At 44.2% G+C, this 23,157-nt stretch overlaps 1 protein-coding gene across 3 annotated transcripts; it reads left to right on the forward strand.

Annotated features, from left to right (window-relative positions):
• The first annotated feature begins 6,937 nt into the window (after positions 1-6,937).
• On the forward strand, positions 6,938-22,582 carry LOC119976781. 3 transcript variants are annotated; one of them, XM_038817556.1, is made up of 7 exons: positions 6,938-7,010; positions 10,026-10,364; positions 14,486-14,605; positions 15,854-15,872; positions 15,964-15,992; positions 16,184-16,212; positions 22,319-22,582. In XM_038817556.1, exons 1-7 carry the CDS (start codon positions 6,953-6,955, stop codon positions 22,499-22,501), a joined length of 777 nt encoding a protein of 258 aa, XP_038673484.1. In that variant the 5' UTR covers positions 6,938-6,952; the 3' UTR covers positions 22,502-22,582. The 3 variants fall into 3 exon arrangements, with proteins under 3 accessions (XP_038673484.1, XP_038673486.1, XP_038673485.1); XM_038817558.1 differs by lacking the exon at positions 15,854-15,872; XM_038817557.1 differs by lacking the exon at positions 14,486-14,605.
• The last annotated feature ends 575 nt before the right edge of the window (positions 22,583-23,157 follow it).

Genomic DNA, 23,157 nt, shown 5'->3' on the forward strand with positions numbered 1-23,157 from the left:
TCAAACCGAGAAAGATACCCGACAAACATATCTAAACAGAGAAACAGATTGCTGATTCTCGGTACGGGAGGAATGGACGCAAAGCGCCAGGGAATGTGCAGTCCTACATAGGGGAGAACGCGTAGACGGACAGATAGGTCAGTAGAAAACACGAGGACAAGAGAAAGTACTTCGGCCCCGTGGGTGGAAGGGGGTGCAGCAGCGACCCTTTGTGCCTGTCAATGCACCATGACTAACAAGTTCCGACAGAGATATTTTGAGATGTATGTTGACAAAACTGGTACTTTAAACATCTTAAAAAGGGAAAGAACCCGGTTATGAACAGAACATATATACTCAAGCCATTGTATTGTAGATAACCATATCAACAAAATCTGATAAGCATTTAACACAAAGTAATTCATATGAACAGTAGAATGGCATTTAAGTTCCGGGGTTAGAAACCTGGATAGACAATCCTGGCGGAGGATCTCAACTCTCTAGGACAGTTGCAGAATTTCAAGCCCGTTAACAAATGCGGAATAAAAAACTAAAATCAGTCAGTGTTGACCATAGAATCACAAATCACAAGTTGGTGACGCAAAAGGGTGTCATTTGGCTCAGCCTAACTGCATTTGCTCTCCAAACGTGCTTCATGACCATGAGTCATCCAATTGACGCGTAAACTATTTGGTTAAACAAAGCCCTTTATATTATAGTTACAACACATCCGGAGGCCATTCTGCCCGTCGAGTCGAGGCCAGCTCACTGCGAGACTAATTCAACTAGTCCCACTCACTCTCTATTTGCCCAGAACACTGCCATTTTTTTTCTACTTCAATTCTGATTTTGAATTAGCTCATGGCATGTCGGTAAGGGGGAAGTTAGGAATCGACCACATTGCCGTGGGTCTGGAGTCACATATAGGCCAGACCAGACTTTTTTTTAATTCCAGATATTTTATTGAATTTTTAAATTCCGTTACCTGCTGTGGTGGGATTTGAACCCGTGCCCCCAGATCCTTATCCTGGGCTTCTGGATTGCCAGCCCAGCGAAAACACCACTATGCAAACGCCTCCCCTAATTTCCTTTTGAAATCCACCATTTATTCTGTCTGCACCGAACTCTCCCTTCCATCCTGCACAGTCCGCGTATAAAACTGTTTTTCTTGTATTGTCCTTGGCCGGTTGCCAGTCACGTTAAATCGCCTCTGGCTCTCGGAAGGTGATACGTTCTTTACAGAATTAAATTTGGCAGGTCTGGGCCATATGATACTTCTGGCTCAAAACAACGTGGTTCACTCTCAACCGTACTCTGAAAATGATGTATACTAGGTTGCATTAGCAGAGAGAGGCAGCGTGTAATAAAGATATGTATTAATTGCTGAAGCATCGGCCACAGCTTCTACATTCCTATATGGAGTTCTGAAATGAAAATAAAAAGTGTTTGAGGAGAGTCAGCAGGTCTGCTAGCGACTGTGGAGAACAACATTGCTAAAGTTTCGAGTTCAGTTTACTTCTCTGCAGAACTGCCAGAGTTCTGGAGTTCTGATTGGTTCACCATAATGGAAATATTGTTTCCCTTCTATTGATACGCCGCAGGGTGGAGATCAACAAATCTGCACCCAAGCATCCACATCTTAATCATTAGTGTAAATTCACTCGGCTTGTTCCCAGAGAGTTGTAGAAATTTCGATGTAAATTGCAGTCCTGCTTGTTCCAGTGACAGCTCATCGTTACACATTCCCTCTAGAATCCTCTTCATCTGTACTGATATGGAGATGCCGGCGTTGGACTGGTGTGAGCACAGTAAGAAGTCTTACAACACCATGTTAAAGTCCAATAGGTTTATTTGGAATCAGTAGCTTTCGGAGCGCAGTTCCTTCACCAGCTGAGTGAAGAGGTGTGTTACACAAACACACCATATAAAGTCAAACCAATGCTGCAAGATGATATTTTGAATGCCAGTCTTTGCAGGTAATTGAGTCTTCACAGGTCTAGACGGTGTGACTGGAGAGAGGGATAATCACAGATCATCCTACCAACTGTCCTAGCTTGAGACAATTCACACCTCTTTAACCTGTGATTATCCCTCGCTCCAGCCTCACCTTCTGGACCTGTAAAGACCTAGCTACCTGCTCAGACTCGCATTCAAAGTATCATCTTGTATTGTCTTTATATGCTGTGTTTGTGTCGTCTACCTCTTCACTCACCTGATGAAGGAGCTGCGCTCCGAAAGCTAGTGATTCCAAATAAACCTATTGGGACTTTAACCTGGTATTGTAAGGCTTCCTACGTCATCTGTACTCTTTGGTAAGTTGGTTCTTCCTGTTAATTAGTACCAAGCTTCTCTGTAGGTTCAAGCCCCATTGCCGTAATTAAATCTACAATCTAGGGAGAAGAAAAACCCGAAAATGCTGGAAAAGCTCAGCACCAGCATCTGTGAGAACAAATCACACAATTAACGTTTCAAGTCCAATATGACACTGCATCAGAACTAGCAGACTGACCGTAATCTAGGAGAACCTTTAGTGAAGTACTGCGCGAGGTGAAACTCCTCAGATCAAGTATTAAAACGGGTGTAAGTGAAATATCCCAGAACAGGCACTTCCTTCAGTATTTCAATATTAAATACTAATATCTTCCAACATATACCTGAATCAATATAATCAGAGCAATGCAATGCATAAATATTCGACCCATGTGCAGTGTCGTATTATACGGAATTATTAGCAGCAACGATTATACTTCAGATATTATTAATTGATTATGAATCAATTTCCAATATCATGGAAACCCTAATGTGACTGTGTGTAGCAACCTTGTTTATTTAAGCACGCAACACCTTTATCCTAAATTGTATAACGGGCTTTACATTAAAACTGTCCGCAGTAGCTCATTCCACACCTTAATAGTCCTTTGCTCGAAAACACACTGCTCTGTTTTTTAGACTGCCTTAGGATCGTCTACGCCAATAAATGCAGGTCAGTTTAAATTTCCTATCGTATTTACGTTATTTAATTATTTATATACCACTCCCTGAATCTCAGATGCAACCTTACATTAGCACCATCATGCCTTTCCATATTTATGTTAATCACTGCACTCTACTCTATTTGCCAAACAAGGCTTTTCTTTCTTCAGACTTTATCCAACAAAAATAATGTTCCGGTTGCCGGGATTGATTTTTCCCGCAGGCAGCACAACCCTACCAGCGGGTTCCCGGCGGCGTGGGGTGGTAACAATGGGATATCCCCATTGACAATCGTCGGCAAGATAGAATCCCGCTACCAGCGAACGGTGCCCGACCGAGGAATACGCGGCTGGCGAAACGCAGAATCCTCTCCTCTGAGCATTCAATGGAATTCCCGTCAGTAAATCAGCCATTCTTAACAAATTGAGGGTTACCATTGACCAAAACACGATACTGGGCCAGCGATGTCAAATCTGTGGCTCCAAAAGCAGGTCAGCGGCTGGAAACACTTAGTACATCAATCGCGTTCTGACCCCCAAAATCCAGTCCACCATGGACAAGGCATAAGTCAGGAATGTGATGGAATGCTCTCAACCTGTCAGGATAAAGAAGATTAACAACATTCAAGAACCACCTACAACTTCCCCTCTAGTCTCAACCACTCAACAGCTGACCTGAAAATCCATGGTCCATCCTGCACAGCCGTTGTGCCAAACTTCTTGAACTCCTTCCCGATGACATCACATGGACTTCAGCGGTTCAAGTAGGCGGCTCACCGCCACACTGTCGAAGGTAATTAGGGATGGGCAATACGTGCTGGTCTATAACGACGCCGACATCCCGTAAACGAAAAGTGAGAAAAATGGAAATCCCAGAATCAGACATCGGATTAATGATTTAAGTCCACTATCACTTTAAAGGCAAATTGTGTATCGCTATTTCTCAATTGCCCTTCGTCACTGGTACTCCACTCCGAATGCTATTCTTATTCTATTTTCAGTGTTTGCTCCCGACATAATGAACGTAGATTTATGTAAACTTAAATGTGTTGTGCTCTTCATTTTGCAATCCTTTGAATTCTCTTTTACAAAATTAAGATATACAATCACTTGTAATTTTTAGATTTTTAAGAAAAATGTCGGCTTCGTGCACCATTCATGATCATACATTAGACTGAGAACAAATGTAAATACAGATCCTTGTAAGTGATGATTAAAAGATGTGTTTTTACCTTCACCGACGAGACAAATATGGAGGGTTCCCGCAGGTTAACGCCAAGGTATAGGCACACGTTCCCTCAATCCTTAGAACAGATCTTACTGAACAAAAGTTAATCATGGAATCCCGACAGTGCAGAAATAGCCCATTCGGCCCATCGAGTCTGCGCCGACCCTTCAAATGAGCACTTTGCCCATTTACGAATATCCACCCCGCCCTATCCCTATCCCCGTAACCACATCACATAACCTAAGCTGCATGTCCCTGGACACTAAGGGGAAATTTGGCATAGCCAATCCACCTAACCTGCACATCTTTGGACTGTGGAAGGAAACCGGAGCACCAGAAGGGAGTCATCACAGACACGGGAAGAACGTGCAAACTCGACAGTCACCCGAGACCAGCATTGAACCCGGGGCCCTGGCGCTGTGGGATAGCAGTGCTAACCAATGTGCCACCGCCGTAATCATTGTGAACGATTATAAAGGAAACTGTGAACGAAAGTTTCAATCAGTAGCTTTGCACATGAGTCGTGGAATTCGCCGACAGTTCTATCTCTCGCTTTCATAACTTTGGCGAAGGAGTGGACACATATCCCCTGCTGGGTATCCATTGATCAGCAGATAAAAATCAGAAATATAAAAAACCCCGCCGCAGAAATTGTTGTTGATAATTTACTAAACCCAACCTGGGAATGCACACCATAGGGCCTCCCCCCAACCCCATCCCCTCACCCCGACCTCAAACCAACTCAGCCTCCTCCAACACTCCCACGCTCCCCCCCCCCCCGCCCACCTCCCATCCCTACACCACCTTCACCCATCCCACTGTTCTGTTGTTTTTCAATGGGCATTCAATTTAGTCTCCCTTTATGTTGAACTATCGATAATAGTATTTATGTTGGCCCCACCTACATTAATCTCAGTAGGTACTGTAAATACGGGGGACAGTTGGGAACTTTGGATCAGATTGGCAGGGTAGCACTTTACACTCACACAGTTAGCCCATTATAACTCCTTTCACTGCCTTCCGAAGAAAGCCAGAGACAAGAGCGGTGAATTTGTCCGCGGCATTTTTTAAGTCGGCCATAAAACACATGGATGAAAATATTTGATGGACTCATTTTGGTTGTGTGATTGATTTTATATGGGTTTTTAAATGCACTTTTCCTCATACTAAAGCGAATGATTGACCGCTTTAAACTGTGCAGGCAGACGCCACCACAAATAAATTGGCGTGCGAATTTGAATAGTAGATTTGCATACAAGATGAAAGTGTACTTTCCTGCAAATATACACCGTTTGGGAAATGGGAGTTTATAACGTAGACCTAGATTATGCTTGTCAATCATGTCTCGGTTTAAATTAAGGTAGATCAATAAGCATAGCCAACGTAAGCAACGGGCAGCAGGGTAGCATGGTGGTTAGCATAAATGCTTCACAGCTCCAGGGTCCCAGGTTCGATTCCCGGCTGGGTCACTGTCTGTGTGGAGTCTGCACGTCCTCCCTGTGTGTGCGTGGGTTTCCTCCGGGTGCTCCGGTTTCCTCCCACAGTCCAAAGATGTGCGGGTTAGGTGGATTGGCCATGCTAAATTGCCCGTAGTGTCCTAATAAAAGTAAGGTTAAGGGGGGGGGGGGTTGTTGCGTTACGGGTATAGGGTGGATACGTGGGTTTGAGTAGGGCGATCATGGCTCGGCACAACATTGAGGGCCGAAGGGCCTGTTCTGTGCTGTACTGTTCTATGTTCTATAAGCAATTCAAACAATTTATACCTCGCCAAACATCATCAATCCATCCGTGGTCGGAAGTCTAAAACGAAGCTAAAGGCTTGCCCTTATGTAGCGCCTCCCTCGAACTCCGAAAACTCTTTAAAATCAATGAGACACTTACCGTTTCAAAAGGTCCGTCAGCCATGTGGAACACAGCGCCATTCGGCAAACACTAATGTGAGCACAGCCTCATAAAGTTTATCGAGAGATAGCCATTGGCAAAGAGCACTCTGGTCTCCTCCTTCAGAATAATGCCATGGGGTCTTCCATAGCCATTCAGGCGGGCAGGCGGGAATGCCAATAGCGGCATCTCCAACAGTTCATTCACAACCCAAATCTTTGTGCTGAAGTGTGCCGGAGGCGGGGTGGGGGGTGATGAACTCACGGTCTAAGAAGTGATAGTGAATTCCCGATCTATGTGGGAACACATTTGCCACGGGCCTGAAAAGGTGCACAAGAATTGGGCTGCTGGCGAACTGTTCAAGACTGACACGTGGCGGTAGGTTATACACATAATCATTACTTAAGTGATACTGCAACTGGAGTCACAGACGTGCGATTAGCTGAACGGAAACTCTTGGTCACCTCTGTAACAAGACCCATGCACCCCCCCCCCCCCCCCGAAACACCCCACCACCACACACACGCACACACCCCTTTAGACACATTCAACGCCATCGTCACGGAGCAATCTGCAGTGTGGACGAGGACGCCAGAGAATAAATATAAAATCGCACCATTTGAGAGCGTAGAAAGTTGGTGAGTTTATTGTTATGTTTCCTGTTGACTTTACGTATCAAACAACACCAACAGTGCATTGTGTGCAATTCCTGAATTCTAATAGAAAAACACGTTTAGAGGCGAGGAGTTTCTCATGCTGTGCAAGATTGTGTATCCTGTGTCGTCAAGGTGCTAAACCACAATTAATTCCATTCACGCGCTTGAAGTGGGTAATGTTATCTGCTCACCTTGCTTCACCTCAATATTTCCATCTCTTCACACACTCACAGAAGATGGCCTTAAGTCGACAGCTCACTCTCCTGCAGCTAATTCTCGTTGCAACGCACACGGGTGAGTTAATTGTATTTCTACTGCTTACAGATAACGCCGATAGGCTACAGCATCGTGCTAAACTAAATTGCAAAATTTGCAGAAGCGAGGCATTATTTCGGAAAATATTTCCACGTCTCGATCGGTACAACCCACGTGGGGCCAAACCGTTCAGTTTTTCCTCCTGCTGTTTACAGAAGGTTTCAGTCTCTGCTTAGCAATTAAACCTCCCTTCTGCTGGCAGCATTACAATTATTATTCATAGCTGATCACACGGAGGCACAATTTCCCAGAGGTTTCCTCGATCCCCGGCCCTAATTTTGATGGAAGGTGAGTGGTTGTTTTGGATGATAGATCTGCCGCCGAATGCCTGATGGCCAATATCTTAGGGTCTTGAAGGAAGTGGCAACAGAGATAGCAGAGGCATTGACTGTAATACTCCAAAATTCCCTGGTTTCTGGAAAGGTTCAAGTGGATTGGAAAAAGGCTAATATAACGCCCTGTTCAAGAAGGGAGAGGGGCAAAAAGAGGAAACTATAAAGCAGTTAGCTTAAGGTATGTCATTGGGAAATTGTTGGAATTCATAATTGAGGAAGTAGTAATGGGACATTTGGAAAGTCAAAGGACAATCCATCAGAGTCAGCATGGTTTCATGAAGGGTAAATCGTGTTTGACTAATCTGCCAGAGTTCTACGAAGATGTAACCAACAAAATGGATAACCAGGGTCCTCTGGACCTCTGGAAGACATTTGACAAAATATTAATACAAAAGGTAAGAATGCACGGGTTGGGGAAAATATATTAGCTTGGATGGAGGGCTGGCTAACCAACAGAAAGCGGAGATGGAGAAAATGGGTCTTTTTCTAGATGGCAAGCTATAACTAATGGTGTGCCTCAGGGTTCTTACCTTGGGCCATAGCTAGTTACTATATATTAATGATTTGGATGCAGGATGGATGGTACAGTAAGCAATGTTGCAGATGACACTAAAATAGGTGGCAAAACAAGTTGCAATGAGGAAATAAGAAACTTACAAAATGGATATGGATAAGGTAGGTGAATGGGGCAACAATTGGCAGATGGAATTTAATGATGACGAGTGTGAGGCTATCCAATGTAGTCGGTGGAATAAGAAAACAACCTATTATCTAAACGGAGTGAAACTTCAAATACTTCGGTGCAGGGGGATCTGGGTGTCCTCGCGCATGAATCGCAAAACGTTAGCATAAAGTTGCAGCAAGTATTAAGGAAGACAAATTGAATTTTGGCAATTAATGCTATTTGAATAGAGTATAAAAGTAGGGAAGTGATGTTGCAACTGTATAGGGCATTGACCAGTCTGCATCTGGAATACTGCGCACAATTCTGGTCCCATTCCTTGAGGAAGGCTGTAAATGCTTGAGAGGCGGTGCGGAGACGGTTGACTAAATTGATACCATGGATGAAGGACGTGTGTTGTGAAGCAAGATTGAGCAGCTAAAGCCGACACTCGCTGGAGTATAGAAGAATTAGTGGAGATCAATTGAGGAATGTAAGTTGCTAAAGGAATTTGACAGGGTAGGGGGTAGACCACCTGTTTCTTTCGTTGGACATTCTAGAACGGGATGCCATCGTTTTCGGCTAGGGGATGACAGGTTCAAATTAGAACGAAGGAGAAATTGCTTCACTGAAAGGACGCCCGGCGCTAACCAAATTTGAGGAGGTAGATAGTTTTTTATAACTAGTCGCGGGCTGAAGGGAAGTTGGCAGGAAAGTTTAGTTGAGGCCGAGATGAGATCAGCCATGATCGGATTGAATGGTGGAGCAGATTCGAGGGGCTGAATTGCTAATCTTGCTCCGAGTTCTTATATTCTAAATTGTGAGGGGAGATGCACTGAATCCGCCGAAGAAATTCCGGGGGTTTCATTAGATTAAAGAAGATGATGGAACGTCACTGACAGCGAGTGACGGCTGTGAATGTTTTCCGCCGAGCAGGAGTTACGTCGGGAAAATAATCATTCCGAAGCACGATTATATATTCCGAAATTGAGGTGGGGCACTCTCCAAATTCAAATCTGTTTATTCATTAATGTAAGGGTGGTTATTATTGTCTAATGGATATTTTTTATATCATTCCCGGGATATGTGCGGTATTGACTCTTGAATAATGGCCAAGCGTGGTTGATGTCCATTTCTTGCTGCTTTCGGAATACTTCATAGAGAATGAGGCTCAACAACACAATCAAACATTAAAGTGCTATCAGAAGCAAATATTCACCTGGTACCAGAACCCAACATTAACCTAACGACACAATCTAACATTAACCTCACCATACAACCCAATATTAACCTGCCCACGCAATGAAACATTAACCTGCCCACACAACGCAACATCAACCTGCCAACACAACCCAACATTAACCTGCCCACGCAACCCAACATTAACCTGCCAACACAACCCAACATTAACCTGCCCACACAACCCAACATTAACCTGCCCACACAACCCAACATTAACCTGCCAACACAACCCAACATTAACCTGCCCACATAACCCAATATTAACCTGCCCACGCAATGAAACATTAACCTGTCAACGCAACCAACTTTAACCTGCCCACACAACCAAACATTAACCTGCCCATACAACATTAACCTGGCAATGCAAAACAACATTAACCTGCCCACACAACCCAACATTAACATTCACGCACAACCCAACATTAACCTGCCCACACAACCAAACATTGATCTGCCAACACGACCCAACACAACCTGCCCATACAACGTTAATCTGCACATACAACATTAACCTGCCAGTACAAAAAACATTAACCTTCCCACACAACCCAACAATAATTTGCCTTTCGCTTTCAGGCGCTGACTGTTTTGCTAGACATGTCTAATACATACTTGACGCTAGCAGTATCCACCGGTCTAATCATGTTCCTAAAATCTGTGTGAGATGAAGTGAGCATTAGAGTTCCCAACTGAAATTCTCAAGCAGCACGTCACGTTTTCTAATTATCTCTGGATTTTTTTTTTGTTTACCAATAGGTGGAAAGATGAATTTCACCGTTTACCAGTTTCCCCCTTTTATAACGGCAGCAGAGGGGGAGTCGGTGATACTGTACTGTGCCTTGGGCTTTGAAGGAAAACTTTCGCTTTTCGGAGCAGCTCGGTGGACACGGGGGAAACCAGGTGGCTACAAGCTGGACAATAGCCCATTTTATAAAAATCGGCTGGAGAGATCGGGCAGCACGTCAATTGGCAACAACAGAATATTCATTAATATCTCCGACTTGCTTCAGGATGACTCAGACACCTATTACTGCCATGTATCATTCATGGGAACAGAAGAGAGGTGTGGAAATGGTACCCATCTATATGTGAAGCGTAAGTGACAACTTAGAATAACCAGTTTTGAAAACGTGTTCTAATTGAGCGCAGTGATTCGACAGCCTCGTACCAGCAGACGCTTTGCTTCAATCTGCAGACTGATAAATTAACCTACCCCACTACACTCCAGGAATCTGGGCACCAAGGATCTGAAAATAATTCAGAGTAGATTATGTCATCATTCTCAAATAGTTTGCACAGAATGTGTTTGCATTTCTGTCTGGGGAATGGGAAAATAGCTGCACAGGGGCTGACGAAAGACATGTGGAATAGCAGCGGCAGTTCATTGTATAACACAACGGGTATTCATTTTGATTGAACTCAGTATATCTGAAGTCAGAAAATAGAGCGCAATGTGCAACGACTTCCCGATGCAAGAAACCTTAGACTATTCGCAGTGGTCAGCACTGCTGCGTGACGACGCTGAAGTGCCGGGTTCAATTCTCAACCTTGGCTGACAGTATTGAGTTTTTACATTCTCCCCGTTTCTGACTGGGACTCCTCCGGGTGCTCCGGTTTCCTCCCACAATCCAGAGAAGTGCAGATTAGGTGGATTGTCAATGATACATTGCCCCATAGTGTCCAACGTTTGGTGGGGTTAGAGGGAGAGGGCGGGTAGTGGCCCTAGGTAGGGTGTTCTTTCGGTCGGTCGTTGCAGACTCAATGGGCCGAATGGCCTCCTTCTGCACTGGAGAGATTATATGTACAGTACCAAGCAGGCTGAACTGGGTTGTGACGCTGCTTAGAGTCGAGCAGCTAATCTTTGGATCTAGCGCTGAGCTCGGCGTTGAACATTCGCCTTTCGGGAACCGCTGAATATCAATTCAGGGAGAACAGGGTCAATACACGGAGAACGGTCAATACAGGGACAGTAGTGTCAATGAAGGGGCAGCAGCGTCAATGAAGGGAGAGCAAGGTCAATGCAGGGAAAGAAGGGCCAATATAGAGAGACCAGGGTCAATACAGGGAGAGCAGTGTTAATTCAGGGCGAACAGGGTCAATAATGGAAGAGCAATGTCCACAACAATTCCGTCAGGATCACTCACCTCCTGACCTCATAACAGCCTTGGTTCAAACCTGGACAAAAAGCTGAATGCCAGAGGTGAGGTGCGAGTGACTGCTCTTGACATCAAGGCAGCATTTTATGGAGCATGGCATCAAGGAGTCCGAGCTAAACTGGAATTAATGGGTCTCAGGGGGGAGATTCTCCATTGGTTGGAGTCATACCTCGCACAAAGGAAGATGGTTGTGGTGGTGGGAGGTCAATTATCTCAGCTCCAGGACATCACTGCAGGAGTTCCTCAGAGTAGTATCCTGGGCCCAGCCATCTTCAGCTGCTTCATCAATGACCTGCCGTCCATCATAAGGTCAGAAGTGAGATTGTTTGCGGATTATTGGACAATCAACATCCTGGGGATTACTATTGATCATAAACTGAACTGGACTAGCAACATTAATACTGTGGTTGCCAGGGCAGGTCAAAACTCCTGCAGCGAGTAACTCACTTCCTGACCCCCCACCCCCAAAGTCTGTCCACCATCTACAAGTCAGGAGTGTAATGGAATACTTTCCACTTGCCTGGATGAGTGAGCTCCAACAACACTCAAGAAGTTTGACACCATCCAGGACAAAGCAGACCACCTGATTGCTCTCCCTTCCACAAACATTCAAACCTTCCACCACCGACGGACAGTTGCAGCCAGGTGTACCGTCTACAAGATGCACTGCAGCAACTCATCAAGGTTCCTTAGACAGCACCTTCCAAACCCAACACCACTACCATCTAGAAGGACAAGAGCAACAGATACCTTGGAATCCCACCACCTGAAAGTTCCCCTTCAAGTCATTCACTACCCTGACTTGGGAATATATCGCCGATCTGTCACTGCCGCTGGGGGAATATTCTGCAACTCCCTGCCTAACATCATTGTGGGTGCACCTACACCTCAAGGATTGCAGCGGTTCAAGAAGGCAACTCATTACCATATTTTGAAGGACAGCTAGGGATGGGCAATAAATGCTGGCCTAACCAGCAACACCCATATCCTGTAAATGAATAAATCAAAATACAGGGACAGCAGAGTCAATGCAGGGACACCGAGATCAACTCAGGCAGAGGAGGGCAATGCATGGAGGGCAGGTCCAATGCAGGGAGAGCAGTGTAAAATGTAATAGTGGTAGAAGGAGGAATCTCGATACTTTCCTTACTTTGGGTGGTTAACACTGTTGCCTCACAGCGTCAGAGACCCTGGTTCAATTCCAATCTTGAGTGCCTGTCTGTGTGGAGTTTGCACATTCTCTCCGTGCCTGCGTGGGTTTCCTTTGGGTGCTCCGGTTTCCTCCCACTGTCCAGACACGGACAGGTTAGGTGGATTGGCCATGCTAAATTGCCCCTTACTTTCCAAAGGTTAGGTGGGGGTTACCGGTATAGGGCAGGGGAGTGGGCTTAGGTATGGTGCTCTTTCAGATGGTTGGTCAGATTCGATGAGTCAAATGACCTTCTTCTGCACTATCGGGTTCCATGATTCTATGATTCACGGAATTCCTACTGGAAGTGCATTAAAGTCGCAATTTTGCAACGCCCATTTTAATATTTTGGTCATTACAGTACCAGCCCCTTGCATTTGTGTACAATAATCCAGACTGGCTCTCCAGTGCGTGATGGGGGGCGGGCTACACTGTGCAAGGTGTTGTCTTTTGGATGGAACATTAAAGCAAGTGAATCTAAAAAATCCCATGACCCTATTTCCAGGAGTGAGTTTAACGGCCTATCCTCCATATCCTGATCAATAATTATCCCTCAATTAGCATAACTAAACAAAATCAGAACATCTGGTGAGTTTCCCAGTGCTATTTGTGGGGGCTTGCTGTGCTCAAATTGGCTATGATTCCTTCATTGCCAAAGTGGCTGCAGATCCAAAGTACTCCATTGGTTGTGGAGTGAATTGGGATGACTAAGGTCCGGAAAGATAATATAGAAACGCAATATTCCATTTATTATACCGTGAAGAAATTATGAATTTTGTCACATTTTATACTTTATAAGCATAGTCATGATGTTATTAACACTTGGGTTAAGATGCATAGAGAATGCGTGGAAAGTTTTTTACGCAGAGGGTGGTGGGTGCCTGGAACGCTTTGCCAGTGGAGGTGGTAGAGGCGGGCATGATAGCATCATTTAAGATGCATCTAGACAGATATATGAACGGGCGGGGAACAGAGCGAAGTAGACCTTGGAAAATAGGAGACAGGTTTAGATAAAGGATCTGGATCGGCGCAGGCTGAGAGGGCCGAAGGGCCTGTTCCTGTGCTGTAATTTCTTTGTTCTTTGTCCTAGAGAGAATATGACTGCTAGTTCTGTGACCTGGCTGTCATGAAAGTGTGATAATCATTGATTTGCAGGCGACGTATTCAGCTAATCGACCTTGAGAACCATTTACTTTTTAACAGAGTAGCTAATGGGTAATTGTTTTCATTTGAAAGACCCCTGCGGTAGAGTTAATTTATGGCGTTTGATCCCGGCTAAACAAGTCAAGGGCCATCTTGTAAGAGGCGACAAAAGAATGCCTTATGCTTTGGTGCAGGTGATGTAGTTAATGGGAGGAATCAGGACTATCTGAAAAGACGTTGGTCCGAGAACTCTCATCTGAACCGAGGTGGTTCAGTTTGGTCCTGAAATGTTCTTTCTCAAAATATTCAGCAGAGAGAAATGCAACAAGATATATGGCTCCACTTTATTCGTGAGTAGTATTTGAAAGATGTTGGCTTGGTTAATTGGAATATAGTGACAGGTTTAGGAAGTAAGTTAAGGTGTTTCCTTTTACTTAACAACTGTTGTAACTGTTAACTGTAAAGCTATTTTGCGGCTGATGTGGTTAATTTTGTGTTTGTATTAAACTTTGTTTTTAACATAACAGATACCTATGGGTCGGTGTTATCACCCCGTGGTGCAGTCACAGTTCCTCACAGTTTTACAAATTACCGATAAATGGGTTCTCGTCCGGGGTCCTAATAACAAATGTTTACCATCATGTTTTTATCATAGTGCAAACAAAATCGATTCACCTCGCCATTTTCAGATCAAAATTTCAAATATTGACTTCAACTCCTTATTTCAGGCAAAGTTCCGAAGGAAAATAACGAGATTCCTCACCTCATCCTTGGACTGGGAGGCGCCTTAGTATTGTTGGGTTTAATCGTAATAGTTCTTATAAGTGGGCTCACCTGGCAAAACAAAGGTGTGTATCTCTGTCAAACTTGTTTAATTAATATGTTTGCGCTATAGTGCTGCAACCACTCCCCATGAGAAGCAACTTGGTTAATGCTTCTATGGACTTTGTCAGGATTTCTAGTGTGAACGGAAATCCCATTAGAGGGAACAATTATTTTAAAACCCACTTAGGAATTGATGTTAGAATCACGGAATGATTCAGAAAGGAGCCATTCGGTCCGCTGTGTCTGCGTCGGCTCCCCGAAGACGCAAATTCCATAGTTCCACTACTCGGCCTTCTTCCCATGGACCTGCATATTCTTCCATTTTCAGCTAACAATCCAATTCAATCTTGAATGGCTCGATTAAATCCACAATCTCATACAGCACATTCCAGATCCGCACCACTGGCTGCCTGAAAACAAAACATCTTTTTCTCATATGGCGATTCCTTCTTTGGCTAATCACCTTAAACCTGTGCGCTTTTGTTCTCAATGCTTCCACCAATGGAAACAGTTTTCCTGATGCACTCTTCACAGGCCAGTCGTGATTTTGATTAACTGTCAAATCTCCTCTGAACATTCTCTTCAAGGACAACTGTCCCGCTTCCCCAATCAATCTACCGAACTGAAATGTATTACCCCATTATATGAAGAAGGAAATATCCACACGCTCATTGTGCTCAGATTCATCTGTACAGGCATCAGAATCCTGTCTCTCCTGTGTGAATGTTAAAGATAAGTTTAAGATATTTTAATAAGCAGTAGAAGGCGGCTCGGTGACACAGTGGTTAGCACTGCTGCCTCACAGCTCCAAGATCCCAGGTTCAATTCCAACTTCGGGTGACTCTCTGTGTGGAGTTTGCACCTTTTTTCCAGTGTGTCTGCGTGGGTTTCCTCCGGGTGCTCCGGTTTCCTCCCACGGTCCAAAGATGTGCAGGTTAGGTGGATTGGCCATGATAAATTGCCCCTTAGTTTAAAAAAGATTCACGTGAGGAAGGAGCAGTGCTCCGTAAGCTCGTGTTTGAAACAAACCTGTTGGACTTTAACCTGGTGTTGTAAGACGTCTTACTGTAAAAATGGTGAGCATGGGTTACTGGTTTTCGGGGATAGGGTGGAGGGGTGGGCTTAAGTCGGGTGGCCTTTCCAAGGGCCGGTGCGGACTCAATGGGCCGAATGGCCTCCTCCATGTAGATTCTGTAGATTCTATGATTATTTGATTCACGATGTTGTTAGCTTCAAACAATTATAGTAACATCTATATTATTTTCTTTCAGTTATCCTGAGATTGAACAGGTACAGAAAATGTAAACTATTATAAAATTGCTGAATATTCTGAACAAAATGTACTGAATTTTAAATTCAAAAATATTTTTGCTTCATACAGACATTCCATTGAAACCAATGCGACATATGGTACGTGAACTTTATGTATTCTGCATTAATTATTATTTCTGGCTAATTAAAAACGATCTAAAGATGGAAATTCACATGCAGTTTCATTCAAATAAACGATACGCATTCCTCCTATTACATGTGTCTGTGTGTGTCTGTTATGTATGTGGCACTGTATAGCTCTGACCAATCTCTGAATTTTATTTCCACAGCACCAGCCAATCTACAGCCAGCTACACAAGTAAGAGCAATTGGATAATGAGATGTTTGCTATGTGTAGTGCTAAATGGTTCTGGTGAACAATAGCTTGCTGATAATGCGCCTGACGTTATTTCCAGCGATGGATTTGCTCTATGCTCCACCCGGTTTCAATATCCTGAATGTGACTGTGAAGTGCTGATTCTATTGCATAAACACAACAAAATAGAAGTGCTTATGCAATCCTGTAAAATTAAGCTAGTAGTAATCACAATCAATAATGATCCATAAGACGATGTGTCGTTCATCACTTCTAGCCCAGACTAATGGGGTAAAATGGTCCTCTCTGTTTTTACATGATGTGGAGATGTCGGCGTTGAACTGGGGTGAGCACAGTAAGAAGTCTTACAACACCATGTTCAAGTGCCAAGGCTTGTTTCAAAACACTAGCTTTCGGAGCATTTCGCCTGAGGAAGGAGCAGTGCTCCTAAAGCTAGTGATTTGAAACAAACCTGTTGGACTTGAACCTGATGTTGTAAGACGTCTTTCTGTTTTTACACTAAGGGTTGATACCTTCCGAATGGACATTGACCCACAAGATTCAAACTGTTCCACAATAGGTACAGGACAGCTTTGAATTGAGTAGAGGAAAATTCGCCTTTCAGGTCATTATACAGTACGAGCTGGAAATACTGAAATGAAATGAAAAGAAAATTGCTTATTGTCACGAGTAGGTTTCAATGAAGTTACTATGAAAAGCCCCTAGTCGCCACATTTCGGCGCCTGTTCGGGGAGGCTGTTACGGGAATCGAACCGTGCTGCTGGCATGCTTGGTCTGCTTTCAAAGCCAGCGATTTAGCCCGGTGCTAAACAGCCCCATCTGGTCATGCAATGGATGTGATTGCGGCAATGTGCACCATTTGGGTAATATTAACGTTTGTCATTCTATGAACAAACATTTACAATGTGTGGTGGTGTACAAAGACACACCTTAATGTGATGACTTTTCCCTTTTTATCTTGCACAATTTTCCTGATAATACTTTTTCGAGTTTCTAATACCCTAACTCCTTGAAATTGTATTTTTTTTAAATAACTTGTGTCTGCTGTCTTTCTAACCAATGCAAACTTAACAATTTCCCATTCCAGTTAATCGCTCAGCGGTTCCCGCTTTCATAACTTTATGCTTGAGGGGATATATGACAAGCGACAGGATGAATTGTGTATTGTCAGGTGTGACTTGCCATTTAAATTCTCAAAGGCTCCTCTTTCCTCTGCAAAAGTGATTCAATATTCCAGAGTCATTCTGAAACATATCAACAACTGCATTCGCTTTTGTCTGTGAGGTTAAATAACTTTCCCCACAAGGGACCCCCCATCACTAACAAACACCTGAGAGAAACTTGAGAATTTTCTTATTTTCTTTTCTCGGAATTAGAGACCAACGATGGAATTCTCCGTCCCTGACACTAAGTGTTGACACTGGGGCAGGATTCATGTGCGTCCATAATGGTAAAACTGGTACAACATCTGATTCAGTGACTGTTGTGGAGCGAGCACCAGCGCCACACTTGATTCCAATAAGAAACATGTTCGGGATTCGTCGGATTCTCGATTGAACTCAGGTGGCTGACAAGCTGCAACTGTACACATACATAACATCCGAGCCAACAAGATGACAGCGAGGAGAGTGCCACCCCATTTGATAAACGCTCAGCTGGACACCCTCCTGGACACAGTGTAGGAGAGCCAGGCCACCTTGTGCCCTGGCCCATGAAGGAAGCTGCCAGCCGCCGCCATTCGCCATGCCTGGGTGCAGGTGGCAGAGGTCATCAGCGCTATGAGCAACATCAACCCGGCCAGCCTGTAGTGCAGGAAGAAATTGCATGACCAGCTCAGGGCAGCCAGGGTGCAGCTCTGTGCCCCGGCAGCAGCCCTGTCCCACATACCCATAACCCAGCCGCGCCAGCCCGGCCACGGGGTGGGGCAGCGCCCGAGTCCCCACCCTGCGCCACAGGCAGACACCCTTACCAGCCACCATGGCTGGGTGCCCTGGCCTCTGATATTGAACTGCATGTGCCGCACTGTATAACACTGTCATTTCCTGTTACTCCCCCTCCCCACCCCCACCCCCGTCCCCCGTCCCCCACCCACCCCACACAAGCCATGAGAAGGCCGCCCATAACCGCTGGGAGTGGGAGAAAACTGCAAGGGGACCACTGGACCTGCGAGCCCTGATCGTGGTTGAGCAGAGGGTCCTGGATATGGTCAGAGGCAAGGGAAGTCATTTCCCTTCCTGGCACTCACGCTGGAATTCTCACACTGGCTGGCAGCCATCCTGTCAATGGGTATAATTACAAAGGCACTGCAGCCTACCTGTTAAAGTCCCTCCCCATCTCAATAGCCTATTATTTGTTCCTTCATTCACATGATGCCGGCGCTACTGACAAGGCCATTGGCCATTGCGCACTAGTAATTGCCCTTGAGTAAATTGTACTTGGCTACTGATACTCCGAGAGTAAAGATACCCCGAGAGTGCTCCTGAAAAGGGAGTTCTAGGATTTGGACCCAGAAATACTGAATTAACTGTGGTATTTGTCTAATGCGCACAAATGACAACAAAAAGGATACTGCTCAGAAACAGGCCATTCAGCCCATCCTGTCCGTGCTGGTGTGTGTGTGCTGTACTCGAGCATCTTCCTACTTTTTTTGTCCAAATCTATCACCGTAATCCTCTATTACCTTCTCCTTCTTATTGCTTGTCTATCTTCCCCCTTAAAGGAATTTATAACATTCCATCCAAGCACTCCCTGTTATACTCAGTTTCAGATTCCCATCACATCGTAAAGACGTTTCTTCTGAATTCCATTTCAGATTTCATGGCGGCTATCTTATACTGCTTGCTCTATTGCTTTTCCCCACAACGGGAAACATTCTGAGGTATATCGCCGAGACACATAGGAATCTGGGTTATCTGATGCAGCATGCACAGGATGTTAGTATGCAGGTACAGCAAGTGATTAGTAAGGCAATGGGATATTGTCATTTCGAATACTCTGTAGAGTTTGGGTCTCGATATTTAAGGAAATGCATAATTGCATTACAAACAGTTCACAGAGATTCACTTGACTGACTCCTGGGATGACGGAGATACCCTCTGAGGAATGGCTGGATACGTTACGGGCCAGCATCCATTGACGTTTAGACGATTGAGCGGTGGTGTGTTGAAATATTTAAGATCCTGAGTGTGCTTCACAGGGTGAAAGCTGAATGGATTGGAGTGAAGCGGATGTAGTTTAGACATTAGGCATCTTCTACTTAAGATAGAGACGAGGAGAAATGTTTTCTCGCAGAGGTTTGTGAGTCTGTGGAACAATCTTTACCGAAGAGAGTGAATGTAGAGTCATTGAGTATTCTGAAGGCAGGGATGGACAAATTCTTAAAGAGCAGGGTAAGCAAAGTGCATTATAGTCGGCAGGATAGTGGCGTTGCGGACACAATAAAATCAACCATGAACTTATTGAATGGTGTAGCAGGATCAAAGGACCGAGTGGCCTACTCCTGCTGCTAATTCGTAAGTTCATCTGGTCGTATTTATTTTATTATTAAATTACTGGATGTAGGCGTCTCTAGCTCCGTCAGAATTTATTGCCCAACCCTAGTTTCCCGTAAGAAGGTGGTGGCGATCTGCCTTCTTGAACCGCTGGTCTATGTGGTGTAGGTACATCCACTGTGTTGTTAGGAAGGGAGTTCCGATTTTGACCTAGCGGCACTGAAGGAACGGCGATATATTTCCAAAGCAGAATGTGGGTGACTTGGATGGGAAATTCTAGTTGGTGGTGTTTCCATGTGTCTGCTGCCCTTATCCTGCTAGCTAGTATTGATCATGGGTTTGGAAGGTGCTGCATACGGAGGAGTCGCCGTTCGCAAATCTCGTTAGGTTCAGGCTCGCAATGAAAGATGTGCAGGAGCAATCACGGACAGAACAATTCTCAGTTGAAGGACGATCAATTTCAATAGGGCGGGGACAGATCAAGCCCAGGTAAATAGGAATAGTAAGCAAACCTGTGACGGAGCAATGGGCTGTCTGTAAATGGGATATGGTTTGACCACAGTAAAGGTATATTCCCACAAGGAGAAATTACAGGATATAGAAAGACGGCGCTTTCTATGCCAGGAAAAACTGCGAGAGTCAGCATACAAATGGTGCATACAGCGGATGTCAGGTTGATAATAAATTAAGAACCAGGCCGAACATAGAAAGTTCAGAGGGGAAATGAAAAGAATAAGAGCAGCAGAAAGAGGGAATGAGAAAAAAGCTAGCAGTTAACTTAAAAAGAAACACAAAAGTTTTCAATAGGCATATAAATTATGCAAAGGTAAAATGAGGAGTGGGCCGACTAGGGACCAATAATGAAACTCAGACAGGCAGTATGGCTGACACACTACATTAAGAAGCTGCCTCAGTCTTTACCAAATAAGTTGCCAACAAAGTCACAGTGAAAGACAAGATAGTTCAGATACTGGATTGACCAAATCCTGACAAAGTGAAGGTGTTAGAAAGTTGACTGTAATTAAAGTTGGTAAGACACCAGGACTTCATTAGAGGCTGATGAGGGAAGTAAGGCTGCAAAATGCTGGTCAGAATGTTCCGAGCTTCCTCGGGCGCAATACCGGAGGAATAGAGAACTGTAAATGTCACACCCTTGTTCAGAAATGGACATGGAGGGGCGGGGGGGGGGGGGGGCTAGCATAAGCCCAGTTACTACAGATCAATCATTTAAAAATTAATGGTGGAAAAGCTCTTGGAACCAGCCATCTGCGGCAAACATAATATTGCCTAATTCAGGAAAACAGATACGGTTGCGTTCAGGGAAAACCGTGATTGAGTAACTGGAGTGATTTTTTTATCGGGCTGGGTATCGACGCAAAGTGATCAGTGGGCGGACCATGGGTCTCTATTCCTGCATCAATGTCCCAGATTTTCGGGTGCAGAACACAGTCGCAAACTTTGCAGGCGGCACCAAACTTAGCAGTATTGTGAAGTGTAAGGAGGATAGATTTTCAACCTCAGGAAGAGATAGGCTGGTGGAATGGTCAGAAATTGGAGAGACCGTATAAAATGAGACATACAATTTTAATGAGGATGCAGGAGCAGAGTGACCTGGTGGATTATGTTTTTCGTCATTCCTTTGCGGGACATGACCATTACCGGCCAATTATTGCCCATCATTAGTTGTCCTTGTACACAAGTACTTGACGGTGGCAGAGCAGGTTGAGAAAAGAGTTAATAATGAATACAGGATTCTGGGATCTGGGGCATAGACTACAATAACAAGGAGGATATTGCGAATATTTGTGACACATTGGTTCAGCCTAAGGTGGAATATTCGGTCCAATTCAGAGCACCGCACATTCGGAAAGGTGGGAAGGCATCACAAAGTATGCAACCAAAATAATCACATTTCCCGGAGTAAGAATATTCAGTTACAAGGGCAGTTTGGAAAAACTGGGGTTGTTCCTCTTTCAGAGAACAAGTTAGATTGGGAAGTTGATAGTGGGGCGGTTGTTTCTCCAGAGTAGATAGGGGAAAACAGTTTCCATTGGCAGTATAGTCGACATCCAGGGGCGACCAATCCGAGGAAATAAAGGCCACTTGGGGAAAATATTTTTACAATGACTGTGCTAAAAATCTGGGTGGCACTGATCTGGAGTCCAGTGGAGAGAAACTCAGCTGTGTCTTCAAAAGAGAGATGTGATACTTCTCTGGGGAGAAAATATTTGTTGGGATACAGCATAAGGTGCAGGACTGTTATTGGTTGAGTTGCTCTTGCAGAGATTCAGCATTAACACAATGAGCCAAATAGCTTCCATGTGCGCTGTGAATATTGTATGATGTTATATAAATACAAGATGTGTGCGACGTAAGTCTGTTTTCGTCCACAACCGACCACGGTTACCCCTCGTGATGTTTAGCTATTTCTCCGACATCTGTCTTAACTCTGCCCCTTTTTTCCTGATTACACATCACTCAATTTCCTTTGAACGTTCTTCTGCCTTAAGGACTCTACACCCATACAATCTTAAGTTGCTGTACTGACGGGAAGTGGGAATAAATTTATTTTTTTATCTGATTGCAACGATATTTAGGTGCACTCTACTCGTGGCAGTGATGAAGATGATTCCGTGCAATACGCCAAAGTGAACATAAAAGAAGGGAAGAAGACGAGGACAATGAACTGTGACACACGTCATGTCGAGTACGCCACTATCCGCTCAATATGTGGGAAAGAACTTCAAACACCGCAAAATCCTGATCCTCCAGAAGCCTAGCGTCGCACTGAGAAACTGTAAACCATCTGATTCCCTTGTCCTATTTATCCTGCCAATAATTAAAATCGTCCAACATGTTAACGTATTTTCTAATTGTAGATAATATTAACGTTTCAATTACTCAATCTATAGAGGCGGTTTTCCTCTTCGAGAACGTTTGGTAATCGGATCTTCATTCTCATGATTAAATTATGCATTTATGCAGCATTGCCAAAACGAATAATGTCACAAAGTAAGTACATCTGGGCCACTGCTTGTAGAGAATGTGTAATACAATCAGTGAAAATTTCATTATGTGAGTATTTGTGGTGAAGTTATGAAAGGGGTGATGAAAAGTATGTTTGCTGACCCCAGTTGTTTGATTCAAATAATCTTCCCAATGTGATTACATTATTGATAACAGATACAAACCCAATTGATACTCAAAAATATAAATATATTAGTTACAGTTAACTGCTTTCAGTTCCGATGCACATGAAAGTATTTAATTTCTTAACTCTATGCTGCAGAACACAGATTTCTATTAAGTGTGTGTGATGAATTCTTCAATTTTGTGCTTGATATCTTCTCGGATTCGGTGTCTCAAGTCAATGATATAAGTGGACGTAGGGTTCTGCATGATTTGGATATTGTACATCACAGGAAAAAAGGAAATG

This window comes from Scyliorhinus canicula, chromosome 13, assembly GCF_902713615.1.
Source record: "Scyliorhinus canicula chromosome 13, sScyCan1.1, whole genome shotgun sequence".
Classification (NCBI taxonomy): domain Eukaryota; kingdom Metazoa; phylum Chordata; class Chondrichthyes; order Carcharhiniformes; family Scyliorhinidae; genus Scyliorhinus; species Scyliorhinus canicula.

Coding starts and splice junctions, on each gene's coding strand:
- LOC119976781 (XM_038817556.1), top strand. CDS start 6,953: ATGGCCTTAAGTCGACAGCTCACTCTCCTGCAGCTAATTCTCGTTGCA. Junction 15,993..16,183: donor TGAAACCAATGCGACATATG/GTACGTGAACTT, acceptor TTATTTCCACAG/CACCAGCCAATCTACAGCCA. Junction 16,213..22,318: donor ATCTACAGCCAGCTACACAA/GTAAGAGCAATT, acceptor AACGATATTTAG/GTGCACTCTACTCGTGGCAG.